Raw genomic sequence first — 16,468 nt, 5'->3', positions numbered from 1 at the left:
TGGTTTAGCTGTCTTCTCCACCTAGTCGTACGGTCTCACCCAGCCTGCGCCCACATTTCTTCTCCCTGCTGGGTGGCTGTCCGCATTCAAGCTTTTGTTTGTTTGTTTGTTTTTGACTTCAGCCTATATCAAAGTTTGCTGCCTCTTTCCTCTAATTTCTCTCTCTCTTCCATTTTCTAAAAAGAAAGCCATTCTGGCCTTATCAAAAAATTTAAAAAATACCTGTATTTTTCCACGTCTGGTGAAGGAGGTAAAGGTTGAGTTTTAAGTTTGGACCCTTCTTATCATTTTTCCTATATAAGGAATCCAGTATGTTTAGGAGAGGTTTAAGGAGAGCTTTCAAACCTACACCTTATTTTGAGAGAGGTATTCACGTTTAGGATTCGTTTCTTAAGGCTCTTTGGATCAGGGGTTTCACCCCTTAGGAATTTGAAAACTTGTGGGTGTTTTCTCGTGGTGGTGGTAGGAGGCGTCTGCTGGCATTTTGGGCATTTCTGGAGGAGGCTCAGGTCACTGATGTCCTGCATTAGGCGGGGCAGTCCCTTACAACAAAGAAATACCTTGCCCAAGATAACACTAGGTCTTTTCCTGAAAATTACTGCTCTGATCTTTAATTCTCAGAACATTTGAGTTTGAAGAGGCCTTTTGGGAGGTTTTTTTTTTTTCTTCCCTAATTAAAGGATTGAGAAATAACCTGTTGACAGATTGTGCAAAATGGTTTTATGTATACCTTTGATCAGACATGGCAAAGAACTCCTGGGCCATCCTCACTCTCTCTGAGTACCTGTGCATGCATTCACATGGGCAGGCTAGAACTTATACTTTGGTCGGCCCCTGCATTGCCTTAAAAACTGGCCGTTTTCACCAAAGCCCTTTGTTGGGAAAACGTAGGTAAAAGCCAGCGATGTGGGTCTCTTCTGAGGCCAGGCAACACAGGAAGTGCGTTCTGGCACAATTGTCCCAATGCTGGAGCAGTGGGGGCTGCCCCCTTCAGGTGGGTGCGAGCTCTGCCACTCCCTGCTGTCACACCCACCTTGAGGCCTTTCCTGCAGGTGGTTTTTCTTACGGTAGAGACATACCCATCATGCTTCTGTCAAATGCAGGACAAAATCTGGAGCAAGGAGTGGGGGTGTTTTCCTTCACTCATTTATGGTACCTACACAGCCCCTGTAGGAATGTGTTCATGCCTCATCCCGCCCCTGCCACGTACACGCATGCGTACGCTGTGTTAGAACCGGAGCGCCCGGTCCCTCGTTTATGGAGACCAGAGGCTGGCAAATGCAGCCTAAGGCTTGTTTTTGTGATTGTCAACACACAGCCACACTCATTTGTTGACTTATTGTCTGGAGTTGGGGCAGAGACACTATGACCTGCAAAGCTAAAATATTTACTCTCTGACATTTCCTAGAAAAAGTTTGCCAGCTCCTGGTATAGACCAAGATGTTCCAGAACTTAATGAACAAGCCTTCTCCATTTCTTTGTTAAGCCCAAGGAGAGAGCAGGGACAGTTGCTCTCATAACCTGAGGTTATCCTGTAACTACACAGGTTGCAACCTGTTTGCCTTATTATCAGGGTGGTTACATACCTTTTATGTGTGTGGGAGAAAAATCATAACTTTATTTTACCTGAAATGATTTGCATTTCCTTTTTAAAAAATGTTCTGTATTTGTTATCAGATTGTTTTTATGAAGCAGGAGATGTAGCAGATAAGGAACATATATGATTGACAAGGAGATTAACCAGGCAGCTACTTCTCAGCAACAACTGCTGCCTAAGGAAAGCAGGAAATCTCTTGAAAAGGTTATGGGACAGATTGGTCTTCTGTGATCCTCCCAGCAGCACCCAGCTTCAGCCAGTGTGTGTTGGGGTGACGGGGACATTGGGGCTATTGAAGCATCAATAGCATGGTTTCCGAACATTAACTAGGAAGACCTCAGGTTGCTGGTTGGGGAGATCAGCTGTCATGTTCAGTTCTTCCAGTTTTGTTTAGACCTTAAAGAACATCCCTGTTGTATTACTGACTTGTTGAAAAGGACTTGTGTACTGAGAAAGAGGCTCACTGCTAACTTGCAAAAACTCTAATGTATCCTGCAAACAACACTTGGGTTAGAAATAGTTCTGTTTGCTCGATAATGCAGTTTATCTTTCAATGGGAGTTTCTCCTCCTCCTCCAAGTTCCCTTTAAATACCTCCCCTTCCTGGAAAAGAAACCCAGGCAGTCAATTTTCCAGGCAGATAGCAGGTAGGGGCAAATTTGACCCCTGAAGGGATATTGACAATGTCTGGAGACATTTTTGGTTGTCACGAGTTGGGGGAAGGGATGCTTTTGGCATGTAGTGGGCAGAGGGATAAGGATGCTGCGAAACATCCTCCAGGACACAGGTTAGCCCCCCCAGCCCCCAACAAGGACCTGTCCTGCCCAGGACGTCACTACTGCAGAGGTTGAGGACTTCTTCCTGCTTCAGGTGCCGTTTCCTCTTCATGTCACTTTCTGTTAGATTTCTAGTCATCTTGCCACTTTTCAGATGTTTTTTTCCTCTACTTTTCCCCATTAAGCAGAACTAATTTTCAAGTACAGAGAATGTTGTTGGAGGTGTTCACCAAACCATCAGCATCTCTTCTGTCACAAATATCATCCTGTGTGGAGTGCCAGGGGGGAGAGAGTCTTAGGAGACCCAAGTTCTAGTTCTTGCTCTAGACTGGGGTGACAAGATTTATTTATTTATGTATTTCTCTCCCCTTCCCCTCCCCCCAGTTGTCTACTGTCTGTGTCCACGCGCTGCACGTTCTTCCTCGACTGCTTCCATCCTTATCAGCTGCACCGGGAATCTGTGTTTCTTTTTGTTGCGTCATCTTGTTGTGTCGGCTCTCCGTGTGGGGAGTGCCATTCTTCAGCAGGCTGCACTTTCTTTCGCGCTGGGCGGCTCTCCTTACGGGGCGCACTCCTTGCGCATGGGGCTCCCCTACGCGGGGGACACCCCTGTGTGGCACGGCACTTCTTGTGCACATCAGCACTGCGTGTGGACCAGCTCCACACGGGTCAAGGAGGCCCAGGGTTTGAACCGATCTTAACCTTATTTGACATGGCAGTCAGGATGACCCTGCATTAAATGTATACAATAATTGTATCATCCCATTTAATCCAATCCCAATCCCATGAAATTAGGTATTATCATTCCCTCATTTTACAGATGAGAAAATTGAAGCTGAGAAGTTAATGCATCTGGGTAATGAACTCAGATCTACCTGGTGCCAGAGCCCTGGCTCACAGCCATTGTCCTGCCTTAGTAACTCTTGATACCAGATTGCAGTACACAGCCTTTTCAAAACAGAAGGGAAAAAAACCTTAATATTATCCAAAGACCTGCAAAGTCTGTATTTAGTAGTATAATCCAAGATAGCTTGGATTTTTAATGAATTTGTGAAATGCTATGAATTTCTTTTGTTGTTATTATTGATGTATTTTGTCAAATTCCTTTTGAGAATGCACATTTGTTTTGAAACCAAACCTGTCTTTCTTGCCTACATTTCAGTCAGAACTAAGACATGGTCCGTTTTACTATATGAAGCAGCCACTCACCACAGACCCTGTTGATGTTGTACCGCAGGATGGACGGAATGATTTCTACTGCTGGGTTTGTCACCGGGAAGGCCAGGTCCTTTGCTGTGAGCTCTGCCCCCGGGTTTATCACGCTAAGTGTCTGAGACTGACATCGGAACCAGAGGGGGACTGGTTTTGTCCTGAATGTGAGGTTAGTTCCTGATGAACGAATGCATTGCCTGCTGCGTTTCCTCTCTTTTCTCTTCCTTTTATTTTAAATTTTTGAGATAATGCAGATGTAGGGAAAAGGGGAAGATTTGCCTTCCAGCTGATGTATCCTGGTCAGCCCCTTTTTTGGACCAAACGTGAGCAGTGGTCACAGCCACACAGCTCTTAGAAAGACAGTCGCACTGATACGTTGTTTTTACTTCCCCGTGGATCTTTGGATCTCTGTGAGATCTGCACCTGTCTCTTGATTCTCCTGTACTGAATGATTCAGAAGGCACCTTATAATTTTTAGGGATTCACATCTTTTGAAAAGATCTCTTGCTATTTTCCCCCTTCTTGCATGGTGCCTCCCACTGCATCTTTGAATCATTAGCAGTAGCCGAGCTGAGAAGACCAATTTTGGTTCTATGTTCCATGTGATTGCCAGCTGACACATTCCTTCATGCAACAAGTACTTATAAAGTGCCTCTTAGGTGTTCGGGATTCTACAGTGGGACGGCAACACCACCAACAAAACTGGCACACATCACATCCTTTTTGGGAGAAAAGGACAGATACGGCATGTTGGAAGATGAGTACTTCCTAGAAAAATAAATCAAGGATGGGGAAGAGGGAGTGCAAGGAGATGCAAGGGGTTTCCATTTTAAATGGAGGTCAAAGAAGGACCTGAAGGAGGTGAGGTGTGATCCAGGCAACCATCTGGGGAAAGGCCTTCCAGGCAGAAGGAGCTACAGGTGCAGGGCCCTGAGGTAGCACACCTGGCAGAGTCAGGAGACCATGCATATGTCATTTGTAGCCAAGTCTAAGAGCTCTTCAGTGAACTGTGTGAAGGCTTCCACTATTTTGAGGTGGCTTCAGTTCTTGGCAACTTCCAGGTATAAGTTTGTTCAAATGCTGAAAATGAGAATAACTACTAAATCATTTAGTATGGAATGTCACTTGGATTCAAAGATAAATTGGAACTGGATCTCAAATAAGGAAACTTTCCTGCGTATGAAATGGAAAGATCTCCCAGATATATTTAGTGGGAAAAAGCAAACTCTAAGAAAGTATGTATGGGACGGCTTTTGTGCAGATAGAAAAGAAATGAAATCAATATGGTTGATTTTTAAATTTTTATTTTTATTTTTTAAGAAGGACTGGAGATTGAACCCAGGACCTCATACATGGGAATCAGGAGCTCAACTACTTGAGCTATATCAATTCCTCACGCTGATTTTTTTTTTTTTTTTTTTTTGAGGTACTGGGGGCCTCGGAGTAAACCCAGGACCTTGTATATGGGAAGCCAGCTCTCAACCACTGAGCCACATTGGCTTTCCTAATTTGTTTTTTTCATTTGTTTTGCTTGTTTTTTTTTTTTAATTGATTTTTTTTTCCTTTTCCTCCCCACCTCTGCCCTGCTGTTTTTGCTGTCTGTGTCCATTTGCTGTGTGACCTTCTGTATCTATTTCTCTTTTTTGTCTTCTCCTCTGTCTCCTCTAGGATTCATTGGGATTCGATTCTGGGGACCTCTGATTTGGAGAGGTGTTCCCTGTCAATTGCACCACCTCAGTTCCTGGTCTCTGCAGCGCTTTACCTTGACTTTCCCCTTTGTCTCTCTTTAGTTGCATCATTATCTTGCTGCACAGGCACTAGCTTACCACACGGGCACTCGTGCGGGTACTTGGCTCGCCATTTGGGCACTTGGCTCACCATTTGCCACTTGGCTTGCCATTTGGGCACTCGGCTCGTCATGTGGGCACTCAGCTTGCTGCATGGGCACCCACCTGGGCACTCGGCTTACTGAGTGGGCACGCTTTCTCTTCTTTTTCACCAGGAGGCCCCAGGGATTGAACTTGGGTCCTCCTTGAACCACATCCACTTCCCTGTTGTTTGTTTTTGTTTTTTCAGGAGGCACCTGGAATTGAACCCAGGACCTCCCATGTAGGAGGAGGCTGGTGCTCAACCACTTGAGCCACATCCACTAACCCATGATGATATTTTAATGGCGTTCTCAGGAATTCTTTCTGCATCTAAAATTGCAATAAGTGGCCCCTGCTTCTTTTTAGATTCCTCTAGTTGGAGAGATGTGTAGGATGTGCTTTGTTGGGTGGTGACCTCTGTGCTCAGGGCCCATTGTCATTCTGCCTCATTTAGCTTGGGAACTGGAGCCTTTGTCTATTTTCCTTTGTCTTCACCAGCCCTTCCAAAGTGCTCAATGATATTATAGGAAAGAGTGGTTCAGAGAGGGTGCTTTTGCTGCAAATAATAATTCCTGATGAAAGTTGGCTTGAACTATAGGTTTTTAAAAAAATCAATTTTATTGAAATACTCATAAACAATACATTTTATCTAAAGTATACAGTCAGTGGCATTTGGTATAATTTCAGAGTTGTGCATTTGTCACTTCGGTCTATAGGGTTTTATTCTAAGTTAGCATTACTTGTAGAAAGAAGCCCAAGGTAGTTCCAGGCCAGAGTTTGATCAGAGCCCAGCCAATCTCTTATCTCTTTGTTCTGTCGTTCTCGCTGTTTAGGTGACCTTCCTCATGGTTGTGAGGTGGCTGCTGTGGACTCAGTTAGCCTGTGTGGTTACACAGCAAGCTCTCTTAGAGGAGGAATGTCCATCCTCATATTTCTTTTTATCAAGGAGAAGGACTTTCCCAATCAGCCCCCTGGCTGACTTGCCCTTGGGCTCATTGGTCAAGATTGGGTCATAAGCCCCCTGCTGATAAGGCTAGACGAGTACCTGCCTGGTACTTTTATTCTGCCTTGTGGGAACCAGGTACTGCCAGCCCGGAGGGAGGAGTGAGGGGTAGAGTGTGAAAGACAGCTGGGCAGGCAGCCCAAGTGCTTCCTATAGTTAGACCACCTGAAACCTAAGAGGGATTCAAACAAGCAGGTGTTGTGTGAGTAGGGCAAGGCCCTGACTTTTTTCCTAGAGGTAAATTCTAAGGCAGTCAACGGGGATGTGTCATGTTCTGGTGGCCAAACAGATATATGCATCATTTTGGGTGACTCCTCTGTTGTCCTTTTTCTTAACAATGAACCAGACACATCTGGAAGTTCATTTTGAAGACCCCAGAGATAAGAAGAATGGGAACTGAATCTAAATTAATTGGAGAAAACTTTTCTCAGCTCTGCACAGATGGTTAAAGAGCGTTTCCTGACATCATCAGAATTTACTATTTTGTTATTGCTGTTACATAACGGTCCTAAAGCCCTGAGATCTAGAGACAGATTTACGTGGCTGAATCCAGTTTCAGACATTTTGGCTGCGTCTGGGCTTCTTCTTTGATGGGAATTTCCTTTACAAATGGACATTTCTTGCTCGTGGAGATAGCAAGGTGCCCCTTGCATAATTTGCCAGAGCATCCGAGATGGCGTCACATAAATGGTGACAGAGGCTGAAGTCATATTTATTTTTGGTTCACTACCATCTTTTGGATTCTTTCTTCAGGGAAGATTGTTCATTTCCTTCAGTGACATCATTGAGTTAAATCCACTGTCAGTTTCCTGAAAGCCCAGAACCTTAAAAGGATCAAGATGTGTGGTCGATAACTGTTTATCCCTGCGGTACCCATCAAAACCATCCACTGCCTTTCCTTTAAAATCCCACTCTTTCTTTTGTCTGTTTAAAAAATTTTCATACATACATATATTTTTTAACCCCACTCTGGAAACCCACTGTGATAATGAGGACTTTTCAGGTCCTGCCTAGCCACACTTTTCTCAGTTCATGTCATCTTCTAAACGAGCTAAAAACACTTTCTATAAAGGTGTGTCTTATATGTTGGTCCAAGTGCATTGGAGTCCTGGCCAGAAACAACTGGTTTTGCTTAGAAGGGAATTGGTTTTTACGTGTGAGCATATTCGACAAAGAGAAGGAAAGGGAAGTAAGTACAGGGGTGGTAAATTTTTTTCTAATTGTTCATTGTGTAATTTTGACTTGTAGAAAATTACAGTAGCAGAATGCATCGAGACCCAGAGTAAAGCCATGACAATGCTCACCATTGAACAGTTATCATACCTGCTCAAGTTTGCCATTCAGAAAATGAAGCAGCCGGGGGTAAGAAGCGTCATGGAAAGAGTGACTTTTGTTTCGTCCTGTTTACATTCTTGTTCTTCATAGGATTTTTTTTACAGACATCTTCACAAATACTTTTGGCCTTCCTGCATTACCCACATTAAAATATTTCTAAATTAGGCGTAAGGTAGAATACTGGTCAGTTAATTAAAAAAAAATGAGTAGTCTCCATAGCGAAGATGTTTAATAGGGAAATGATATGTAGTGGAAAGTTGGTGGGGGTTTACAATTCTGCTTGTTGTGAGGTAGAACTTCATACCCCATCAGGTAAGGGGGCTTTTTGTGTTCCTTCCCAGGGGAGTAGGTAAAATTCCATTTCGAGGAAAGAGCTGAGCACTACCAAGTTTCTTTATGGAAACTGGAGGTCTGATGCAATGTTCAAGTAAACCTCAGCCAGTGGAATTACCGTATAAAGTGAGAATCTGGTTAGTTCCTTCAGTTTTGAAATAGGTCTTGAGGTATAAACTTTAACCTTTGAGAAAAGTTTGTATGTGAAAGCAGGGAGTATATCTTGACATTTTTCCTGCAAATTAATCTAAAGAAACTAGAGAATGGGGGGCCCTTTTCCGATATGTACAAAGGCTACGTCTAGAAGTGACTCTTCCCGAAACTCTTCAAAATTTGCTTTCTGAGTCAAATGAATATGCAGATATGTAGAATCTCAGGTTTTCAGTGGTCGCTGCTTAATTGCTTTAAGAAAATAACCACATACTTTTGTTTTGAGATACTTTTCTGACATTTGACCTAATGATGAAAACAATTCAGAGCATGCCAGTTGGGAGCTGCTAAACTGGGAACGTGAGGGTCTTCTTAACAAAATAATCTCAAATTGAATCTCAATCAAAACTTACCTCAGTTTGGTAAGTTTTTTTTTTTTTTTTTGCTGTGGAGTGATTTTTATGTTGAGAGACAATTATTTCTTGCTTTTCCGAAGCTAAACTGTATCTGTAGAAAACTGTTTATAAGAAGAATAGATTCTTGTAGACGTCTCAACCCTGTAGACATCTAAACTAAAAAGGAAAGTTGAAGAAGGTGTTAATTCCCTATGTTAGTTATTTACTGTGAAATCAGTCAGGGTAGAAAGCTGCTGATTTTGTTAAGGCATAGTTTGAATTTACAGTGCCCTAACGTTCATTCTGAATACAAGGACTCAAATGACTACAGGTGATAACCTCTTCAGGTGCCTTGCTTTAGTATAATTTTATGTTTAATTAGATCTTAGGGATTTTTTTATTCATGAGTAAATACCACCCATCAACATTCTTAGCTGATTCAAGTAAGGCTTAAGAAAGTGGATCAAAATGAAAAACTTTTACACAGACCCTGTTTTGAGGATAATTTGGCTTCTCAAATTACCAGATTGTGAGAAACAAAATCTCACTGTCTAAATTTTCCCCCATGTGTAAAATATCTGTTGGCATCCAAGGGAACTTTATTGGGTGTGTCATTTCTAGCAGTATTATGGGCATTGGCAGTGGATAGACTGGTCTCATTCAGAGTTCAGGTCTGATTTGGTTTGGTTCTTGTCATTCTAATAAAGAGGACAGTACCTGTTAGTTAGGTTTATATTGAGAACAGAACAAATAAAACCAAAATATTGCTAGGCCCGTGGTTGTTATTGAATAAGCAGAATGAGAAGCCTGACCAGGTTGGAGCTCCCCAGGGTCATTCTTTGTGAACACTTTAGAGAACCGTATTATCTGAAAAGTTGTCTCTGTTTTTAAAGTCCTTTGTTGGGTTTAAACCTTGGTCTTCCACAGCAATAACAGGTTTGTGTCTGTGCATGTGTATCTTTTTTCTTACAGACAGATGCATTCCAGAAGCCCGTTCCATTGGAGCAGCATCCTGACTATGCAGAATACATCTTCCATCCCATGGACCTTTGCACGTTGGAAAAGGTTGGCCTCCATCAAAGAACATCAGAGCTGTAGCCTACAGTTGTCAAAAGGACTTAAGGATCTTTCCTTACTTCCCGTGCTTCATCTGACGTTAGATTATTTCTCTCCATTTTTTCAAAACAAACACTCTTGGTTGTTTCCAGTTTCCCTGTTCCATTTTTCTTTTGATGGAAGGACTCTTTTTTAAGATTTATTTATTTTTTCAATTTACTTTATTTTTCTTTACTTATCCCCCCTTCCCCCAGATGAGTCACTCATCTGTCTGCTCACCTTCTCCAGGAGGCATCTGGAACCAAACCCAGGACCTCCTGCTTGAGAGGGAAGTGCCCAATGGACTGAGCCACATTTGCTCCCTGGAAGGACTCTTGATTGCCCAATTTCTCTGTCTTGTAACATTCCTCCCTGATTTTTAATGGAGTGTGGAAATCCACAGATTAGTTTCAAATATTATTTTTGTGATTCCAACTCTTTACCTGAAAACGTAGCTTCTAAGAATTAGCCATTTGATTGATTTGAGCCTTACCTCCTCTTCCCTTTCTTTTGGAGGTGCTAATGAGAGTGACAGGAAGGAAGAAGAGAAAATTAAGTGTCTGGGAAGCCTTCAGATTAGAAATAAAGAAGTGGCTTCTTAGAACTTGACTTACTACTCATCTAATAAGGATATTTCTTTAATGCCTGAAGGTGTTTTTAAAAGTTCACGGTAAAATTCCACGCTGAAAATTACACTTGTAACACTTTGGATTATGTATATCATCCTGGTGCTGATTTCTAAACTGTTAGCACCAAGATAATAAGTAATGACAACATCGATGAGGAGGAAACATTACTTCATATAGGCTAGTTCCCGAACAGTCATTCCTGGCTGCCTTTGGCACAGAGCCTCATGGAATGGTGGAAAGGAGGCTTTCAACCAGACAGGGCTGGAATCCTGTCTCCATAACTGAGTAACTTTGGGGCTTCAGATAAGTTTTTTGACATAACTGCACCTTAGTTTCCCCGTCTGCAAAATGGAGATGATGATAATTATTTCACTGAGTTATCAGGAGGTGTATGTGAGACAATATAACTAATAATAAACAATACATAACTATATAAAATATGCTGGCTAATTGGAGGAGCTGCTTGATAAAGGACAGCTGCTAAAGATGAGAAAATTCAAGTTAGTGCGATGAATTCAGTGAATGCATTTTTATAGGGTTATAGATTAAAAAAATAATAGCATATTGGGAAATGAGTCACAGAGCATTAATTAATTTGGCAAATAACTGCTAAAGAAAATTATGTGGGGACACAGGTCTGTTTGATCATGGCTTATATAGACTCTCTGATTATGCTCCATTATTTTTCTCTCAGAATGCTAAAAAGAAAATGTATGGCTGCACAGAAGCCTTCTTGGCTGATGCGAAGTGGATTTTGCACAACTGCATCATTTACAATGGGGGTGAGTGGCTTAGCTGCCTGCTAGACAAGAGAGTAGGCTGTGCGTTGAGAGATACCAAGTGATCCGATCTCCTGATTTTTCAAGGCAAGTCAGGAATGTAGGTTTTTGTTTTTTTTTTTTAATGTGAAAATTTTTTGTCAATAAATTTATAGTTTCTTAAAATACCTTACAGTTCAAAGAAAACATGCCTTCTTGATAAACTTGTCTCTGATTTAGTGCAAAGTCAAGGGACTTAACAGTTAGTGTTGGGGCCAGATGCTCACCTTATCAGCTAAGGGGTGTCATGTAAGCGATGACTGGTGGTTTATTCTTCAGTTAAAGGTGGGGAGCATTCATACCTGCTTCCTAATTTCGCTTCTTGAGTTGACAAGAAAATGTGTTTTGAAGCATCAGGTACATAGGGCGACTCAATTACTGTCTTCCCCTCCCCTATCCCCTTTCCCCACCCTCATCTTGGGTTAGCCTGGGATAAGGGGTAGAATAAGGCTTCCTTCCATTAATTTGAGCCTTTAGGATATAAAAGCATTTTTCAAATATGAATTTTTGGGAAACTTACATAAATTGCTTTAGTTTCACAGACAACAACATTGAGGCACCAAAGATTGGTCCACTTTCCTGGGGGAAGTGACACAATTTGAATGCATATTAAAAACCGGCAACTTTAGGATTTTAGCCTTTAAAAGCTTAATCCTGGGGGAAAGCAAGTTAAAAGGTTGTTAGTTGAACTGCATTCCCAAGACCAGTGTTAATGTGCTTCTACTTGAATTAATCCTATTTTTTATTCCCTCAGGAAATCACAAGTTGACGCAAATAGCCAAAGTAGTCATCAAAATCTGTGAACATGAGGTATGTGTTTCCCACTGAGCTCTGTCCTGTTTTAAATGCACCCAGAGCGAGGGGATGTGTTGGCTGAAATTTCCTTTTGCAGTACCTCCCAGTGGGTAGCTATGGTGATTTTGGAATCTCCTGAGACATAGATAGCACCCCATCTCTTCATGAAAAGTAAAAACAACAAAGAGGGGATCCTGGTTTGTTATGAAACATACTTCCCTTAGCCATGATCTAAGGGAGATGGAAATGATTTGTAACTTTCATTCCTAAGTCGTTGTCAGGCACTGGGCAGTGTGAATTTTATTGTTTACGTACAGTTAATAACTTCTGACCTTTGCCCCCAAATCTGCGGAATTGTGCCAAGTCCTTTTCAGTCCTCTTGCAGAAGAGGTTTGGCTTTTGACGGTATTTGCGAGAGGGGCCTCAGCTGTTTTCAGAGACTGTTCCAGGGTCTCTGAGAGTCTGTTCCTCTTACAGATACCCCTGGTAGTGATGGTGTGGATAGAGTGAGCCTCCTGGACCTCTGGTGGTGGTGGGACAGGGAAATGGCATAGGAGACATCTTTCAGTAGACCCCATCATAAGAGTTACAGACCCAGACGTCATGACCTTCAACCTGTCAGTGTGCTTCCTCCCGTTTCATCCACTCATTCATTCATTCGTGTAATGTAAAGAACATTGGGATCTCATAGGGACAGGTCCATGCCTAAATATTTATATACACACAGGATTATAATATACTTTTCCACTTAGTTTATTTTTGAGTGTTTTCCTAGGTAATAAGACGCATAAGAATAATAGAATTTTTAATGGCTGCAAAGAAGTACCCGGGACAATACAAGGCCATTTATTTGATCACTCCTGTTTGCCTTTAGGCAGTACACAGTTTTGCCAGCATTTCAGTAACAAGGTGATGAGTATCATTGCTCGTCAGTCTTGCTGTGCACATCTGGTTATTTCCTTCGTATAACTTTGTTTGTTGCAAGGGTAGATACAGGTAGATATTGCCTGCTGGAAAAGCTGTGACAACTTGGCAACACTTAACAACAGCAACTTGAGGTAGATGAGTGTGGTAGTTTCTCTGCCCTGTCCATTCTAATTAGGAAGAAAAGGTGTCCATGTTTGCCCTCACTGGGACCAGTAGAAACAGTGGTATCTTGGTGTGATTTTTATTGGTATTCCTTGTTTTAGATTTCTTTTTAAAATTTATTTCCTCCCTTCCCCCAGTTGTCTGCTGTCTGTATCCATTCACTGTGTGTTCTTCTGTGTCCGCTTGTGTCAGCGGCACCCGGAATCTGTGTCCTTTTTTTTTTTTTTTTTTAAGATTTATTTATTTATTTATTTCCCCTCCCCCGCCACCCCGGTTGTCTGTTCTCTGTGTCCATGTGCTGCATCTTGTTTCTTTGTCCGCTTCTGTTGTTGTCAGTAGCACGGGAATCTGTGTTTCTTTTTGCTGCGCCATCCCGCTGTGCCAGCTTGGCATATGCAGCGCCATTCCTGGGCAGGCCGCAATCTTTTTTTGCGCTGGGCTGCGCACTTCCTGAACAAGGGGCTCCCCCATGCGGGGGCCCGCGTGGCACGGCGCTTCCCGTGTGCATCAGCACTGCGCATGGGCCATCCCCACACGGGTCAGGGAGGCCTGGGGCTTGAACTGCGGACCTCCCGTGTGGTAGACGGACGCCCCAGCCACCGGGCCAAGTCCGCTTCCCTGTGTCTTGTTTTGTTGCATCATCTTGCTGCGTCAGCTCTCTGTGTTTGTGGCACCACTCCTGGGCAGGCTGTACTACTTTTGTGCTGGGTGACTCTCCTTACGGGGCACACTCCTTGTGCGTGGGGCTCCCCTAAGCGGCAGGGCACCCCTGCGTGGCAGGTCACTCCTTGCGTGCATCAGCACTGCGCATGGGCCAGCTGCATGCGGGTCAGGAGGCCCTGGGTTTGAACCGTGGACCTCCCATGTGGTAGGCGGATGCCCTATCCATTGGGCCAAATCTGCTTCCCTAGTTAGTATTTCTTGGATGATAACTGATAATGGACTGTTCTGATACGTTCATTGGCAAGGTGGAGTTCAGTGTGGGTGAGCTGCCCAGTAGTTCCCCCCCCTGGGGATTCATTTCCCTGATATTCAGAGTTGAGACCTCAGCTTTTAATTGGTGGGCTGCCCTGGGATAGAATTTATTGGACACAGTTTTTAATTGGTGGGCTGCCCTGAGGTAGAATTTCTTGGGCACAGATGTTCTGTGTCTGGCATTCTAGAATCCACCTGTTGGCAACAATTTGCTGTTTGGTAGGCTCTCGGATCATGGCTGCCCTGGACTGTGACTTTCCCTACCTTTGGAATGGCCTGGAAGTAGAGTGGACTGGATGTTGGAAAATCCATCCCACAAATCATTTGTTTGTTCATTGGTTCATTCATTGACCTTGAGTCAGTCAATCTTACAGTTATTGAGTGCCTACCATGTGTCTTTGCGCTTTGCCTGATGGCAGAAGATGAAGAGGAAAACAAGACTGATGATGATGGGAAGCTAATAGCAAGCAAATGACAGTGGTGATGTGTGTGGGGTTTGGAACCTCAACTGCAGGTTACTTGACTTCTTAGGGCCTCATTTTCTCCCTCTGTGAAATATTAATAACAAAAGTCCTACTCTACTGGGTGGTTGTAAGGATTAAATGAGTTAGTACTCATAGAACACATAGACTGATACCAGCACCCACTAGGTCTTCAATAGATGTTAGCTAATATATTGATTACTGTGCCACTGAATGGCTTTGCATTTATTAGCTCATTTAATTTTTATAACCCTATGTGGTAGGTACTGCTTTCACCCCCATTCTATAGGTGAGGAAATGGAGGCTTAGAGTTATTTATCAACAACTTTTCCTAAAGTTACAGAGCTAATAAATGGTGGAGCCTGAATTCAGATCTAAGAAGGAAGATCTTCTTAGGAAGGAAGAGCCAGGACCCTTGGCTCTGAGCGTCAGTTTTACTCTAGGGGAATTTCCTTTTTCAAGAGAGAGGACAATAAGCAAAGCCAACCCATGAGTAAGTCACAGAATTTTCAGATAGTCATCTGTGGACATGAGATAGTGCAGCATGGTACTAATTAACTACTCGGGGCAATGTGGTCATAGATGTATAGGAATTGAGCCTGGCAAGTGGAGCCAGAGTGGCTGGGATGGATTGGGGGATGGAGCTGGTACGAGATGAGCTCAGACAGGTGGGGAGAAGCCTTGAAGGTGGTAAGGTACTTAGATTTTATTGTTAATATATCAAGGCTTTTCAACCTTGGCAGTATTGACATTTTGAACTGGATTATTCTTTGTTTTTGGGGGGCTGTCCTGTGCATTTTAGCAGCATCCTGGACTCTACTCACTAGATACCAGTTGCAAAATCACCCCCTTCCCCATCGTGAGATCTAAAAATGTCTCTGGGAAATGATATGTTCCCCTGGGTGACGGGTGAGGGGTTGGGCACAAGAGTGCCCTGGTCGAGAACCACGGTTATGAGCTGGGGGTGGTGAAGGTGGGGCCAGGCCAAGATGAGATTTATGTCTGTAGAAAGATGACTCTGACTGTCATGTGGAGAATGAACCACGGGGGCCCAAGAGTGGAAGCCCGAGCCGAAGTGGGGCAGTGGGCAGCAGTGAGGAGTCAGCTCTTGGATTCCATGGTCCATGGGAGAGAGGTCGGCAGCCTGGACTAGGGAGGAAGTGTTGGGAAGGGTGAGAAGTAGTTAAATCCCTTGGGTTTTCCCACTATGGGACTTTGTTGAGCTAATCTTTTCAGTCAGAATCCTCACCCATTTCTTGAGGATCTCCAGCATGTATGGCCCTTTGGACGATATATTCTAATATACTTTTGCTTTACAGATGAATGAAATTGAAGTATGTCCAGAATGTTATCTAGCTGCTTGCCAAAAACGAGATAACTGGTTTTGTGAGCCTTGTGTAAGTTGGATTTCCTTTCTTTTCCTTCCTTCGTTTTCTAAACTCGATGCCGTTGATGACTACCCCAGGACAGCTTTTACCAGGTGCCTTATATGATGAAACGTGAGGTGAAGTTTTAAAATAATTTTTTTCCGATAAAGTTTTGGCAGAATGAAAATCACTCAGGTAGGAAAAAGCTCTTAGGCCCAGAGTCCTTGCGAGCACTAGCCTCATGATAAACTAGGCTTATTACCCTGAGCAAAGTGCAGGACGTAGCAGAAAAGGAAGGCAGCGACGGGGAAGGCGGCAGGGCATTGCAGATAATGAGTATTAAGTGTGCATGTCACGTACAGATCCTGTTGGGGCTGTTTTAAGAGCTCTGGAAAGGCCTCCTTGCATTAACTCTGTCTCTCTAAACCGTGGATGGCTCTTGGGAGGCAGAAGTCACCATAGTCTCCCCCATGGATCTGCTCTTTCCAAACTGGTATTCTGTCATTGGGGTGGGCTGATGGATATGTGTGTCTGGAGGGTGGTGGGAAGC

At 43.3% G+C, this 16,468-nt stretch overlaps 1 protein-coding gene across 50 annotated transcripts in view; it reads left to right on the top strand.

Moving 5' to 3' along the window:
- Window positions 1-16,468, top strand: part of ZMYND8 (zinc finger MYND-type containing 8) — a 112,473-nt gene that overhangs the window by 39,602 nt on the left and 56,403 nt on the right. For 32 of the 50 annotated variants that reach the window (XM_071211765.1, XM_071211766.1, XM_058287188.2 and 29 more), the window contains 6 exons: window positions 3,535-3,753; window positions 7,704-7,817; window positions 9,641-9,733; window positions 11,087-11,174; window positions 11,965-12,020; window positions 15,871-15,948. In XM_071211765.1, the coding sequence (XP_071067866.1) occupies window positions 3,535-3,753; window positions 7,704-7,817; window positions 9,641-9,733; window positions 11,087-11,174; window positions 11,965-12,020; window positions 15,871-15,948 (648 nt within the window). The remainder of the gene's footprint in view (window positions 1-3,534; window positions 3,754-7,703; window positions 7,818-9,640; window positions 9,734-11,086; window positions 11,175-11,964; window positions 12,021-15,870; window positions 15,949-16,468) is intronic. The other 18 variants (XM_058287189.2, XM_012529575.4, XM_058287193.2 and 15 more) reach the window with 1 other exon arrangement.

This window comes from Dasypus novemcinctus, chromosome 24 (genome assembly GCF_030445035.2).
Source record: "Dasypus novemcinctus isolate mDasNov1 chromosome 24, mDasNov1.1.hap2, whole genome shotgun sequence".
Taxonomy (NCBI): Eukaryota; Metazoa; Chordata; class Mammalia; order Cingulata; family Dasypodidae; genus Dasypus; species Dasypus novemcinctus.
This window is presented reverse-complemented; position numbering and strand designations above follow the sequence as displayed.